The 15,298-nt window shown below is 39.1% G+C and overlaps 1 protein-coding gene and 1 pseudogene across 3 annotated transcripts in view; both read right to left on the bottom strand.

Annotated features, from left to right (window-relative positions):
* The window catches only part of Mib1 (MIB E3 ubiquitin protein ligase 1), a 97,835-nt gene that overhangs the window by 59,924 nt on the left and 22,613 nt on the right, over positions 1-15,298 (bottom strand). For all 3 annotated transcript variants that reach the window (XM_021150154.3, XM_021150153.3, XM_021150155.3), the window contains exons 4-8: positions 13,720-13,824; positions 11,818-11,884; positions 8,899-9,103; positions 5,219-5,402; positions 5-149 (exon numbers count right to left, since the gene is read on the bottom strand). In XM_021150154.3, the coding sequence (XP_021005813.1) occupies positions 5-149; positions 5,219-5,402; positions 8,899-9,103; positions 11,818-11,884; positions 13,720-13,824 (706 nt within the window). The remainder of the gene's footprint in view (positions 1-4; positions 150-5,218; positions 5,403-8,898; positions 9,104-11,817; positions 11,885-13,719; positions 13,825-15,298) is intronic.
* On the bottom strand, positions 3,301-3,421 carry LOC115029962 (small nucleolar RNA SNORA70; annotated as a pseudogene).

The following is a 15,298-nucleotide window of genomic DNA, read 5'->3' as shown; positions in this document are numbered from 1 at the left end:
CTACCACCAGATGCATTGCTAATGGCTGATCCTGCAGGGGCCACCTTGGAAACTGCTGCAGGGTTATACGTCCAAGATGTTCCACAGACTTCCACCTTTAAGTCACTGTCCGAATAAATCTGTTGTACTCGGCCAACTTTACCTAAAGTCTTAAAAAAGAAAAATGTATTATTAAATGCAATCATCACCTTATGTATTTTAAAGTGTTGATTTTACTTAGTCACTAATTTTAAAATTTTGAGAGGTAACAATACTCAAATAGATTATTAGTCACAAACTTAATAGTATCTTTTTTGAAATATCTGAATAATGGGGCTGGAGAGATAGCTTACCATTAAGAGCACCTGCTCTTGCAGGTGCTCCGGGTTCTGTTCCTAGCACCCACAGGTGGCTCACAAGCAACACTAAATCTAGTTCCAAGGGATCCCACACCTTCATCTGACCTCTCCAGGCAGCAGAGCACATGTGGGATATACACAGGTATATAGGCAAACACTGATAAACATGAAGTATTACTTACTCTAAAATAAAAATGTAAAGAAACTGCTTTTTAAGAAATAACATGTATATTACATCTAGTAGGAAGGTGAGCTGTGCACAGATATCAGTAGCAACCTGAGTTCTCACCAGATGACAAACACTGTTCTAAGACCTTTACATTCATGGGTACACCTAATCCACAAACAAGCACTTTTAGTAGCCGCATTTTAAACTCAGCACTTCTTAAAAGGAGTCCCACTATTTCTAGATAATGCTCTTGCCTTTCTGCCCATTTCTTCTTCTTCTTCTTCCTCTCTCTCTCTCTCTCTCTCTCTCTGTCTGTCTCTCATATAGATATGGGTATAGATCTGTATATACACACATACATATTTAATAAATTCTACATAAAATGTTTTTGTTTCTTTTTCATCTTCCCTTTGATGTTTTATTATGGGAATCTGCAAACAAAAGTAGCTAAGAGGCTAAGAGTATACTGAATTTTCATGTACTCTCCAATAGCTAAAAATATTTATCAGCCAATCTTCATATATCCGCCCCCACCTATTCTCCATTACAAGATTACATCAGACCAAAAAAAAAACCGGGCGTGGTGGCGCACGCCTTTAATCCCAGCACTCGGGAGGCAGAGGCAGGTGGATTTCTGAGTTCGAGGCCAGCCTGGTCTACAAAGTGAGTTCCAGGACAGCCAGGGCTATATAGAGAAACCCTGTCTCGAAAAACCAAAAAAAAAAAAAAAAGATTACATCAGCCTATACACACAAAACAAACATTATTAACAGATCTATACTATAATCTACCCACTAAACACTATCAGCAATTCTGTATCATAAAGCATAAAATATCAGTATTCAAATTTCCAGCTGTCACATAAACAACATTTTAGTTTGTTTAAAATGAAGATCCAAAGATCATGAGTTAACAGTTAAGAGCACATACTGCTCTTGCAGAGAAACTAAGTTAGTTTCAAAGCACCTACTATGGTTGTCTCACGATCACCTATAACTGTAGCTCTAGGAGATCTGATGCCTTCTTCTAGACTCCTGAGGCACGTGCATTCATATGCACACATGCACAGATCCATAGACAAACATAAAAAATAAACCTTGAGGGCCAGAACGATGCGCTCAGCGGTTAAAAGCATTTGCTCTTGCAAAGGACGAGGTTCAATTCCCAGCACCCACATGGTGGCTCACAGCCATCCATTATCCAGTTCCAAGAGATCTGATGCCTTCTTCCAACCTCTGGGCATTAGGCACATACATGATCATATACACTTAAAGACACAAAATAATCCTAAAAAACAAAGTAAGTCTTTTCAAAAATTTCAAAGTCTATATGCTTTTTTCCCCTCATTATAAATAATATGAAGAAATGGGATTACCTGACTCACAATCTTAATTCTGCTAACTGGTATAGCTGAACAGGCTTGTCTACCCTTCTGCATGTTGCCAGTAAGAGCTCTTCAAGTTTGCTGTTCATTCTTTGAGTACAACTCTACAAATCCCTGATCACGTTTTTTCACTATCTGGTACAAGGCCCATTCTCTGTAACTTTCCTCTTCAGTAGGGGAAGGTTGTCTGGAATCATAACCTACACTGAGCTGGTCACTGCTACTCCCTTCTCATTACTTACAGGCTTCTTCATGGACCGAAGTCAGAAGCAGGGTTTTACTTTATCATCTTTTTATTTTTTAAAAACTTACTTCGTATTTTAAATGTATCCGTGTGTGCCTGAGTGCATATATGTGAACCACAAGCATGAAGGTGCCCACAGAGGCCAAAAGAGGGCCACGGATCTCCTGGACCTGGAACTATAGACTACAGTGAGCCACAGATCTCCTGGACCTGGGGCTACAGACTATAGTGAGCCAGTTGTGAGCATTCTACAACCGAGTTTAAATCTCCAGTTATCTTTTTTTTAACATAAAGTTTACATTGTCCTTAACAGCTCTATTTAACTAATATTTTTATATAAATACAAATATGACCATACATCTCCTTACTTCTTAAAAAAAAAGACTCATATACATGAATGTCTATTCTGTAGTATGAACAATATTGAAGTTAGTCATTTGTGTGTTCTTCTTACATACCCCTCCCCCTCCTTTTCCCTACATCTTCACACACACACACTTTTAAAAAGCAGACTAGAGCCTGGCAGTGGTGATACACTTTTAATCCTAGCACTTAGGAAGCAGAAGCAGGTGAGATCTCCAAGTTCAAGGCCAGCAGAGTCAGCAGAGCAAGTTCCAGCACACCTACACAGAAAAGCCCTGTCTTGAAAAAACCAAATAAATAAATAAACAAACGAACAAGCAAATAATTGGAGGGAGGGAGGGAAGGAGTGTGTAGAGGGAGGGAGGGAGGCAGACTGGATATAATATTTATTAATGAGCATGACTAGTGGAGTATGGAATTCCCACACAGTGGAAGCCCTCAGGAATTTGGGTCCTTACCAGCTGTCCAGAAGACAATAGCTGGGGATAAAAATATTTGATCTCAAGGACATCTGGAACCAGCCACTTCTAGCTACCATGTCTTTAAAACTCATTAAATTAGATGTGATGACGTGGAGCATCCATACCATTTCTTTTAGGTATGGATGCTCCAGTGGCCAGGACTTGACCTTGGCTCTCTACAGGTCACTTATCATGTGTCTTATTCTTAGTGCAGATAAACATGACCTGTCCAATGTGAATCCCGGCCACTAATGCCTTAGGACTTTTCAAAGGTCCCTGGATCTCTGTCTAAAGCCTACCTGGAGAACAGCATTGGAATAAAAAATAGGCATACCCACCAAAACTGTCTAAGCTCCCTTAGGGCAACTCACACAAGCAACAGGCTGAGTGCACTACCACAGAGGCTGCTATTTGCAGCCATTGCACACCAGGCTTTCAATATTTTAAATAATAGTATTTCATGATGGTTAACACAGCTAAAAAACAAACTTTTAAACTTCTCATGTTTCCTCATTTCCATTTCTGACAGTTGCAGTTATGCTGTTAGAATATATAATCACTGTATGTGTTGCCCTTTCAAATTAATTAACCAAACAAATACACAGCATGACCAGCTGGCGGGTTGTCACTGGATTGCATCAGTGTACCATTCTTTAGTAGGTTACCGAGGATGATGAGAACAGGGCCTTTACATTCTTACATACTCAAGCAACTTACAACCCCTGGAGTTAAGTTAGTTTGGCTAAATATACCTTTTCTTTTTAAATTATATTATCACTGTTTTCTACATGAAACCCAGAGATATTTTTCAATAAAAAATGTTCCTCTTCCTGTAATGACCTATAATAATTTGACCCTTTTTTTTTTAGCAGTCGGAAAAAATGTTCTCAAAGACTCAAGTCACTCTATCCGAGTAGGTTCCTGGGTATGTCATGTGCCCTCCCTTTCAAGTTCAGCCTCAAATCTGTTTTCAATTTCAACAACATTTAGCTGGAATTACAAATGTTAGCTTAGTGGTAGACAGCTGGCTGGTATTCACAAGATGTTATTTAGACCAAAAAAGAATTTTATCTGTTTCAAACCTTGTATGGGGCTTACATATGAATATGTCAGATATTCTCTACATGTCATTCATATTTAAATTCTTCATGCTTTGATGCTTCTATTGCTCCTAAGGTATTATCTGTGGTAATTACTTGTTTTGTGTTCCTTCCAACTTAACCATCACCTTTTTCCCCCCTGAACAGCACTGGCTGTCCTGGAACTCACTCTGTAGACTAGGCTGGCCTCAAACCCAAGAGATCCGTCTGCTTCTGCTTCCCAAGTCCTGGGATTAAAGGCGTGCTCTACCATCACCCAGCTTAACCACCATTGTTAAAAGGCTTGTATTTGCACGTATGCATATAGTGTGCATGTGTGTCTGTGTGTGGTACATGAAGAAGGTCATGCTCAAGCGCACACACACACACACTCACTCACGTGGATGCCAAAAACCACATGTCTCCCAATCACTCTCCACTTTTTAATTACACTTTTATTTATGGTGTGTGTAAGAATGCAAATGTGTGCACCCATGACATGGTATAAGTGGAGGTCAGAGGACAACTTGCAGAAGCAATTCTCTCCTCCTATCATGTGGGTCCTGAAGATGTTGTCAGATCATCAGCCCTTACATGCTGAACCACTTCTCCCTAGCCTCTACCTTATCATCTCAGACAGGGGCAAGGTCTCTTTCTCTCCTCCCTCCCTCCCTCCCCCCACCAACTTGTGGACCCTGGCACTTACCCATTTGTTGGCCTGGCAGGCCAGCAAGCTCCACTGACCTGCTGCTCCCCTCTGCTCCCCAATGCTGGAGTTACAGATGCATGGCTTTCACATGGTTCGGGGTGAAGGAATCAGTCCTCCTGCTTGCCTGGTAGGTACTTTACAACTGAGCCATCTCCTCAGCCAATCATAATTTTTTAAATGACCTTTTTCTTCTTTTGAATTCTTTCTTATGTTCTAACACCTCATTCCTGCTCTTTCATTCTTCTGTGTCTTGGCATATCCTTCATTTATTTTAGCTGATTTTGAACTGCTTGACTTTAGCTTTTGTCAGTTTTCTGTGCACTGTCTTTCTTTGCAATTACATTCTGAGTGACTTTTTTATGTAACTTTCAACTCCAATTGTTTCTAAAATTAATTTGCTTTAATTAATTAGCTAATTAATTTTACAAGCACAGTATAATATTTTTTCCCAAACTATTTACATATACTTACTGGAAGCATCGCTTCAGCCCATTCACCATGTCCTCTTTGGAGAAGTTTAATTCTTTCCAGATCATAACAAACTTGCACAAGATCACCCACTTGAAACTGCGAGGTGCCTCCTTCTGCACCCTGTGCAGCATCCCCACTTCGGACAATGTTTGCCTTAGTGAGAACAGCAGGATTGAAAGTCCATCTACAAAAACAGAACCCAGGCTCAGAACAAGTGAATTCACTCAATATATCTTTAAACACTGCAGGGAGAAAAACTCTGTACTACTTCAAAATAATAAAGCAACCCTCTGGAATTACATTCTGAATTTTGTTATTAACTTTTGATGTTTACCAGTACATAGCATACATAAAGAACATCACTGTATGTACCTCCACTGCACACTGAGGTGGTTTCTTCAGAGCAGTTTAAGAAAGTTTCCTGGTCACACATATATATTTATCATTCTATCCTAGCCAAACTCCCTATAATATCAGGGATTCTCAACCTATGGGTCACAACCCCTTTGAGAGTTGCATATCAGATATCCTGTATATATCCGATATTTGTATTATGATTCATAATAGTAGCAAAATCAGTTATGAAATAGTAACAAAACAATGTTATGGCTGGGTGTCACAACATGAGGGACTGCATTAAAGGATCCCAGCAGTAGGAGGGTTGAAATCACTGTCCTATACGACTACCAATCTCACAGTTAAAAGACTATCTAGTTTTAATTTGCCACACATAAATGTTTTCCATAATTGTAACCCTTGTATCAAAACAAACAAACAAAAATATCTGGTCTGGGCCTCAGTGATAGTCACTGTCTGGCCTCACCAAACCCTGGGTTCAATTTCCCAGAAACACACACAAATCAAATTTATTTTGTTTTTTGTTTTTGTTTTGACAGAATCTCATATAGCCCAGGCTAGCCTCAAACATACTGAGAACAATCTTCCTCTTTTGCCCTCTTGCCTCTGTACCTCAAATGCTCAGATCACAGACATGTGCCATACTTAATATTCATGCAGAGCTGTGGATTGAACTCAAGGCTTCATTCATGCCAGCTGAATGCTCTACAACTGAGCTATGTCCCTAATCTAAAATGATGGCTTCTTTGTTTTACATAAGCATTTCTTTGTACTACTATCATCTTCCTGACTACTCCATATCTCATCAAACAAATGTACCAAAACATGCACAACACACTCCACTTAACTACACACTGAACTCCAGTGCAAAAAAGATACCTTCTCAAAGAAGTTCCCAAATTATTTGCATTTTATGCACTGTTCAGAATCTAAGTGCTTATCTGGAGTAAGAGAATCTAAACGAATCTAAAAAAGAAGGGAAGAAAGAAACCTGGTCCCAAGAACCATGCAAGTTGGGGCTGTGGTTAAGCCAGTGTTTCTCAACCTGTGGGTCACTATGCTTTTGGGGTTGCATAGCCTGCATACTAGATATTTAAATTAGGATTTGTAATAGTAGCAAAATTAAGAGTTATGAAATAATTTGATGTCTGGGGGTCACACAACATGAACACTGTATTAAAGAGTCTCAGCACCAGAAAGGCTGAGAACCTCTGGGTTAAACACACTCTTGTGGCGGACCTGGGTTTGGTTCTCAGCATCCACAGTCAGAGCTCACAACCACCTTTAAGTAAATCCTAGTGGGTCCAAAGCCCTCCTCTGGCCTCCAACGGCTCCTACACATATATGGTGCACATAAATTCATGCAGGCTCATATACACATAAATAATAAAATATTATAACCATGCAAGTAAATTTTTTTTAAAGCAACCCAGAGGGAAAGGGTCTCTTGAATAGTTAAGATCATATTCAGGGATCAGCAAGATGGCTCAACAACTAAAGGCATTTGCCACCAGACCTGTCAACCTGAGTTTAAACCCCAGGACCACCTATGATAGAAGGAAGGAACCAAATCCTGGAAGCTGTCCTCTGACTTCAATATAAGTGCACACGTTTATATACACACACACACATACACACACACACAATTTTTTAAAGAACGATAAAGAAAATTCTATTCTTTCTCATCAGCCAGTGTCCTTTACGTCCCAAAATTACATTGTAAAACATAAGTCTTACAACAGCACCTAAACACAGTAGTATGGACTTAATTCTCTCCCTCTAAATAGAGTGCTTTCCACTCCCTTACATTTGTCCTTTCATGTCTTTTTCTGACCTAATTGATATGTTCTAAAATATTTCTATATCTGCTGATACGAGTGTGTGCACCCTGATGATCTGGATAAACAGCTAGTGGTAGTGGTGCGCAGCTGTAATTCCAGTATGGGCAAGGGATGCAAGGGAGGAGGATTAATGAGTTTGTGAAAAGCCAAGGCTACAGAGTAAGTTCCAGGGAAGCCTAAGCTACACATCCAAACCATGTCCCCAAAACACAACTAACAAACATACATATGCACGCATGCACACGCACACACAAATACTTGGATATTATCACAGAAGATTCCATACTTAGGCAAACAACTTGATACAGTTTTCCCTATTGTAAATAAATCCCTCTCCTTAAAAAAAAAAAAAAAAAAAAGACAGACACTCATATTAGGTATGGCCTTTAACTACACTTTTAACAAGGTCCAAAATAAAATAAAAGGTATATACTAAGCCTCCAAGAACTCAAGATCAAGATACAGAGTCACTAATAATTTTAACCGATAATAGGGAACTTCAAACCATGGCGTGTAGAGGGAAAGGTTGTCAAAGCTCAAAGCTCATAAACCTGATATGTACACGAGGTAAAGGAGTAAAATCTACTGACAAAGCACAAACAAGAGCTATTCACACGTGGGAGCAGTATAAAAAGATGCAAAGGAGGAAATGCACACAGTCCTACAGTCGGTACCGCTCTCCATGCATGCCATACTACACTGTTGACAAGACCAAGAGGCATGCACGCGTCTAAAGCAAAGAAAGCTGTGCTGTTGAGAGAGGATCCCAGAGATACGAGCCGAAGGAGTTTTAGTGTTACAGCTCTTCATTCACAATGGACTGTTACAGTCTATCATGAACAAAGAATATTTAGCTAATTTTGGACCTAATATTAATAGCACATAGAATTGCTTTTATTCGGGTTCTGTTCATGTGATAAAATAGCAAAATGAAAAACAATTTATAGAACAAAAAGTATAGTTTTGGGGTCCAATTGCAGAGAAACTCCATAATGGTAGAGGAAGCATGGCAGCAGGCAGCTGCAACAGGAAGCTGAGAGATCTCAACTTCAACCACACAAAGGAAGCAGAGCAAGCTGGAAAGCCTGCCACCACTCAAGTGCTTCTGCCAGCAAGGCGCCACCTCCTAACATCACCACCAAATGGGACCAAATGTTCAAATTCTGAGCCTATGGAGGACATTTCTCATTCAAACCACCACACTGGCTTTGAAATTGCAATAATCCTCCTATTTCAATATCCTCAGTGCTGAGATTGTCAGTGTAAGCTACCATGCCACAGCATGTTAAATATAAAAAGGTTTTATTATAAATATGTGATCACACACATACACGTCTCTCACTGCCTTCCCCACACGCTCTGAATCTGTTATCTAAGAACTAAATTCAATAAACCCTGAGTTTCAGCACTGTACTTGCTTTCTTTAAGGCTCTTATCTCTGTGTGCTAACTTTGTCATCAAGACCCAGGAAACAGTACCAACCTATTGCCACTTGGATACTGTACTACAATGTCATGATCTTCATCAATGCCACAGACGGTTCCAGTTGTAGTTAAAGTCTCAAACATGCCATCGGTCCATCCTCCATGACCGTGCTGCAAAGACTGGACAATTTCTAGATCAAGGTCTATATTTACCAGGTCACCAATCTGCAATCCACCAGGATTCCTGTTGCCATTCTGCTCACCTGTAATTTCAAACACAATTAATGGATGAAAAAAGGCAGTTACTGCAGTATGCAACTGCATTCATGCTTGTGCGATCACTACCTTGCTATCTGGACTGGTTAGGTTATACTAGATGGTTTTATACATCAACTTGACACAAGCTAGAGGTGTCAGAGAAGGACCCTCAGTTGAGGAAAATGCCTCTATGAGATCCAGCTATAAGTTAGGCACTTTGTCAATCAGTGACCAATGAGGGGTGGGGGTTATGGCCCATTGTGGGTTGAGTCATCCCTGGGCTGGTGGTCCTGGGTTCTGTAAGAAAGCGAAGCTGGGCAGTGGTGGCGCACGCCTTTAATCCCAGCACTCGGGAGGCAGAGGCAGGCAGATTTCTGAGTTCAAGGCCAGCCTGGTCTACTGAGTGAGTTCCAGGACAGCCAGGGCTACACAGAGAAACCCTGTCTCGAAAAAACAAAACAACAAAACAAAACAACAAAACAAAACAACAAAAAACAACAACAAAAAAAAGGAAGGAAGAAAGGAAGGAAGGAAGGAAGGAAGGAAGGAAGGAAGGAAGGAAGGAAGAGAGAGAGAGAGAGAGGGGGGGGAAGGAAGGAAGGAAGGAAGGAAGGAAGGAAGGAAGGAAGGAAGAAAGAAAGAAAGAAAGAAAGAAAGAAAGAAAGAAAGAAAGAAAGAAAGAAAGAAAGAAAGGAAGGAAGGAAGGAAGGAAGGAAGGAAGGAAGGAAGGAAGGAAGGAAGGTAGGTAGGTGAGCAAGCCATGGAAAGCAAGCTAGTAAGCAGCATCTCTCATGGCCTATGTATCAGCTCCTGCCTCCAGGTTCCTGTCCTGTTTGAGTTCCTGTCCTGACTTCCTTCAATGATGGACTATGATCCGGAAGTATAAGCTGAATATACCCTTTCCTCCCCAACTTGCTTTATGGTCATGGTGTTTCGTCACAGCAATAGAAACCCCTAGCTAAGACAGAGATCTATGTTAATTTTCCATTTCTTTTTTTTTAATCTTCTCTAGCTAGTTGTAGTGTTTTTGTGTAAGAGTCCACTTTTCACATTTAGATTACGCCATTTATCGACCAACAGCTATTCATAATATTCTCTTAGAATCAAATAGTTTTACTTAAATGATGTGACAATTCAATACATTCATGGATACACTATGATATTTTAATAGATACATATAATGTGTAATGAGCAAATAAGAATAATAATGAGCATATCCATTACCTCAGATATATATCCTTTATAATAAAAGAATTACAAATTCTCTCTTTTAGCTATTTTGAGATGCAAAACAGACATTACTGTTAACTAAAGTCACTATGCTATGCTACAAGACCCCAAAACTAACTGTGATCAAGTGAGTATAAGATTTTAGAACAGAGTTCTCAAACACAAAAAAAGTAAATCAACATTAACTGATAAGCTGCCAAGAAGCATGGAGCTGAGCACTGCACCTCTTGTCAGGAAGATGGAAGACACTGGGCTTGGTCCACAAAACCACAAACCAAGTACAAGAAATTTCTAACAATACAGTCACTCATAAAAATTAAGTAGAAGCAAAATCTATGAAAGACTACCAATCCTACATCAGAATATACAGTTCTGGGAGCTGGAGAAATGGCTCAGCAGTTAAGAGCACAGACTGCTCTTCCAGAAGTCCTGAGTTCAATTCCCAACAACCACATGGTGGCTTACAACCATCTGCAATGGGATTCGAAGCCCTCTTCTGGTGTGTCTGAAGACAGCTACAGTGTATTCACATACATTAAATAAAAATAAACATAGAGTTCTGAAAGATAAAAACACTCACAGTTTGTTTGGATGACTCCTGCACTGCACCAGAGCCCCGGTAACCATAGTAACTAAATATAGACTCTAAAGGGGAAACCTAGATTTCCTCAAATGTGCTTAGTATTTTTTAACAAACAAAATCTGCATTTCTGACTAAGGCCAATTAAAAATAAAGATTCTGGGACAAAGATTTAAAGTCATCAAACACTTCATGGAGGGATCAAAATGTTCATGTTGAGTCCACACTTTCCTTATAAAGGCACAAAAGAAAGTAAGAAAGTGAGCTAGCCAAACGCATGTGCATATTCCTATATTCTCCTTTAAAAAGAAATAAAAGTAGGCTGAAAGAAAACAGCATGCTTTGACAAGAAGGCAAGTGAAATGAAAGCACACACACTACCAGGGAGGAAAGTGCTTGGAGACTGTGGGCCCATCACAACACACCAACAATAATTAGTTTATAAACAAAAGCAGATTTGGCTTCTTTACTCTTTAAAAACATTTATGTTCCTTGAATTATATTTACTATATTACCTTGATCTTGAAGCTATTCTTTTACTAAGAAATTAGTTTTATAGTAAGTGTGAGGTATTAATAATCACAAAATTGTCAAATTCTTTCCTCAGTAGTATGGGAGATACAACACTGATATAACCGAATACAAAAATTTTAATGGTGTAAGTTCAGTTAAAAGTATATTAAATATACATTATGATACAAATAGCACATCAATTCCCAAGACATGACAACTCATTCTGAGCCTAAATAAATCATAAAAAGAAATAATTGTCTTAAAACTAAAATGAAACTTAGTACTTCTCTATATAACTTTAATGATAATCAATTTTTTTCCTGTCTAATTGAGACATTATACTAATTCTATAAACCTGACTCATTATTTGGAAATTTTCTTTATCTGCTAACTCACCTAGCACAGGGCAATGATCTCTGTAGAAAGAACCTCCTTTGGCATCCTGGACACACTTGAGATCAGACTAAGAAGAAACGAAAGCAGAAAGGTATCCATTAAAACTTGAAATGAGGCACAGTATGCAAAGCAACAAGCTCCACTCAGCATCTGTGGCAGAGGCAGTGCTGGGAGGATGCCAAAGTCAACTCTACTTTCATAACATCTATTAGGGCAGAAAACTCATCTGCAGAAAGACCTTATGTACCTTCAGCTATCTATCTAATTTTAAAGTCCACAGTCAGCACTGGCCCATCATCATTACAGAACTTTCAAAAGCACATGGCACACAATAAACTCTCAGAAATACCCAGTATCTGAGGTGTGTACAACACCCTGAAATTTTAAAATAACTTTACACAAAATAAACCAAAACTCTCACTACATTTGATCCTTTCACACGTCTATTACAGAGATAAAGCAAATACAAGAAAGAAGGGAAATAATGTAAAGCCAAGCAGCCTGCAGAAGCAGAGAAGAATGGAAGCAAACCCAGCTTTCATCCTTCACAGGTAATTGCCCCATTTATCTGGCTAATTAAGTGCCTTCCCACTTATTTCTATAAAAACATATTCTTACTTAAGTACCCGAATGAGAAGACACCTATGACTATGTGTTACAAGAAATGTGGACATTAAGGCATTCTTGGGTGTTACTTATGAAAGCTTTGAAGTGAATTAAAGAAAACACAAACAAAAATTTTAAAAAAAAGAAGAAGTCTGAAAGCAGCTGGTGTAAACAGCAGGTAACAGCAGGTAACTGGCACATACACACAGAACCCAACTCTGTAACAGCCCACCCTGCCACTAACCATGAAAGGTTGCTCAATCCCAGACCCAGACAAAGGCTGGGATTATTTTAACATAATAGTTTGACTCAGTAATTCTACCTCTAGGTATATCTATCCTAAGGAAATATATCCATAATACACAAAAACATATACAAGCATACTGGCTGCTACCCTGCCTGCAGCAATGGAGAGGGAAAGGTAACCCTCAAAGGACAACTCATTAAATAATACTATTAACCACATAAGCCATCAACCTGTATATGTTCTCCATTTAACTGCCTGAACCCACACAGCATATACATCTTCATAGTAAACAAAGCATGAGCTACTTGGAGTCTTAAAACAAAACAAAACAACTCACAATTTGAAAGCATGGAGAGACATGAGTGTCATGAATATGCAAGGAAATGAACTGACCCTATATCCAATGATAAAATTTAACATTAATAAAGCATTTGGTAGCTGGGTGATGATGGTGCACACTTTTAACACCAGCACTCCTGAAGCAGAGTTTATCACTTTCTTGCTTTACCTTGTTTTTTAATTTTTGACACAGTCTCATTATGTGCCCAAGCTGACCTTGAACTTGAGATCCTCCTGCCTCTAGTTCTGGAGTGCTGGGATTGCATATGCCACAAGATAATCACATTTAATCATCAACTCTATACTTTAAAAAAAAAAAAAAAAAAAAAAAAAAACTTCCTTAAAAATAATTAAAGTTTTTATCAGCTACTACAGCATAGAATACAGAAACAACCTCATTTTAATACTAGCCTCCAGGTCTACTCCAGAGTCCCCTACAGATAATTATTAATTTTTTTTGCTAGATTTTAAGAGATAAATCTACTACATTTACATTACAAAGGCATGTATAAAATAACATATAGTAAGATGCCCAAACATTGACTCTGGCAAAAGCATGTTTACAACTAAGCAGTGTAGACACACTGAGAGGTGTCAGGTGTGAGGATCTCTTGTCCTAGTGAATCCCCAGGGTGTCTCGTCAGAGCACACACAGCAGTGCACACACGGCGTGGGACCAGTTCTCACAGGTGTGCTTCTTCACTACTCACCATGCCCTCAAAGCCAACCCTGTAAAGGTTCTTAGCACCGTTATCCCAGAGAACATAGGCTGCACTGTGTGGGCTGGATGCACTCCAGTCCTGGATTTCCGTTACCTAATAAAAATTTAGGGTGAAAAAAACAAACAAACAAACAAACAAAAAAAACTTGTTTTAGAAAATGGAAAGCAGTTAGATGCTTTAATTATACTGAAAATTTAAAAACCTTTTCATCTATCAACCTATATAACAAAATCAAGAAAAATATCAGCTAAAAGTCACTTTTAGCATTATTGAGTTAGCAATAAAGTACAATTTTTTCCAGAACTTTAACTTTTATTTTGTTTTAAGATAGAATATCCTGGAGTAGCCCACTCTGGCTTCAAACTCAAAATTCTCCTGCCCCAGCCTCCCAAGGGAAAGGACTGTAGGATGTGTGTACCTCCTCATCCAACTTACAAAACTGTTTGTGTTGTTGTTGTCTTTGCTTTTGTTTTCCCCTGGTGGTACTTAGCCCTGGGCTTTTTTGTATGCTAGGCAAGCACTATACTATAGGGAAGTGCTGTATTCCCAGCCTGGTGTTTTTGATGTTGTTTGTTTGGGGCAGGGCAGGGGTTGAGGCAAGTTGTCAGAACTTAGCCATGGGTGACCACAAAGTCTGTATCTGCATTACAGGTTTATGTCATCACATCTGACCTTACCTGAGAGTACATTCTAAAATCACTGTAAAAAAAATTTTAATTAGGAGGCAGAGGAATTATATTAGTAGAAAATGAATAATGCAAAATTTAAATTGAAGAACACAGCATATTCTTTTAAGCCAATTATCCAACACATAATTTAAATTTTTTAACAATGATAAGCCTGTTTTGTAGTTAGAATCCAAAGTTGTGAAGAATATTTGTGGCAGTGAGCTGCTCAGCTGTCACGAAAGCAGGCTACTCCAACTAGAACAGCATGCTAGTGGGCACATAGACACCACACCACACCCATTGATTCTTATCCATGGTTGCTTAAACTCTAACTTGTTCTCTCTCTGTCTCTCTGTCTCTGTCTCTCTGTCTCTGTCTCTCTGTCTCTCTCTCTCTCTGTCTCTGTCTCTCTGTCTCTGTCTCGTCTCTCTCTCTCTCTCTCCTTACTCACCACCCCATACAAGCGTATAAGAACATGCACCCACACACACAGGTACTAGCTACTAACTTTTCCTTAAAGGTCTAGAGTCAAGTACATAGACTGCCATCAGAGAGCACCAAAGCTGGCTCTCTAGCTCGGTCTGTCTACAACTAAGAATAAGGAGCTGCTCACACACAATTCAAATGACTTTTTTCTCCATTCTAACTTTTTGCTGTTGTTTTTAAAACAGGGTTTCTCTGTGTAGCCCTGGCTGTTCTGGAATTCACTCTATAGAACAAGCTGGCCTCAAACTCAGAAATCCACCTTCCTCTGCCTCCCAAGTACTGGGATTAAAGGCGTGTGCCAGCACTTCCGTTCCATTCTAACTTGTATCATTAGTACTTCATAAACATAAAAGCAGACTAGTATTACTTTAAATAAAATACATATTAAACTTTCTTTTCTGCTCTGAACTAAA

The sequence above is a fragment of the Mus caroli genome, unplaced genomic scaffold (genome assembly GCF_978045245.1).
Source record: "Mus caroli unplaced genomic scaffold, Mus_caroli_1 scaffold_19, whole genome shotgun sequence".
NCBI lineage: Eukaryota > Metazoa > Chordata > Mammalia > Rodentia > Muridae > Mus > Mus caroli.
The sequence above is the reverse complement of the archived record's forward strand: the minus strand, read 5'-3'. Positions and strand labels throughout refer to the sequence as shown.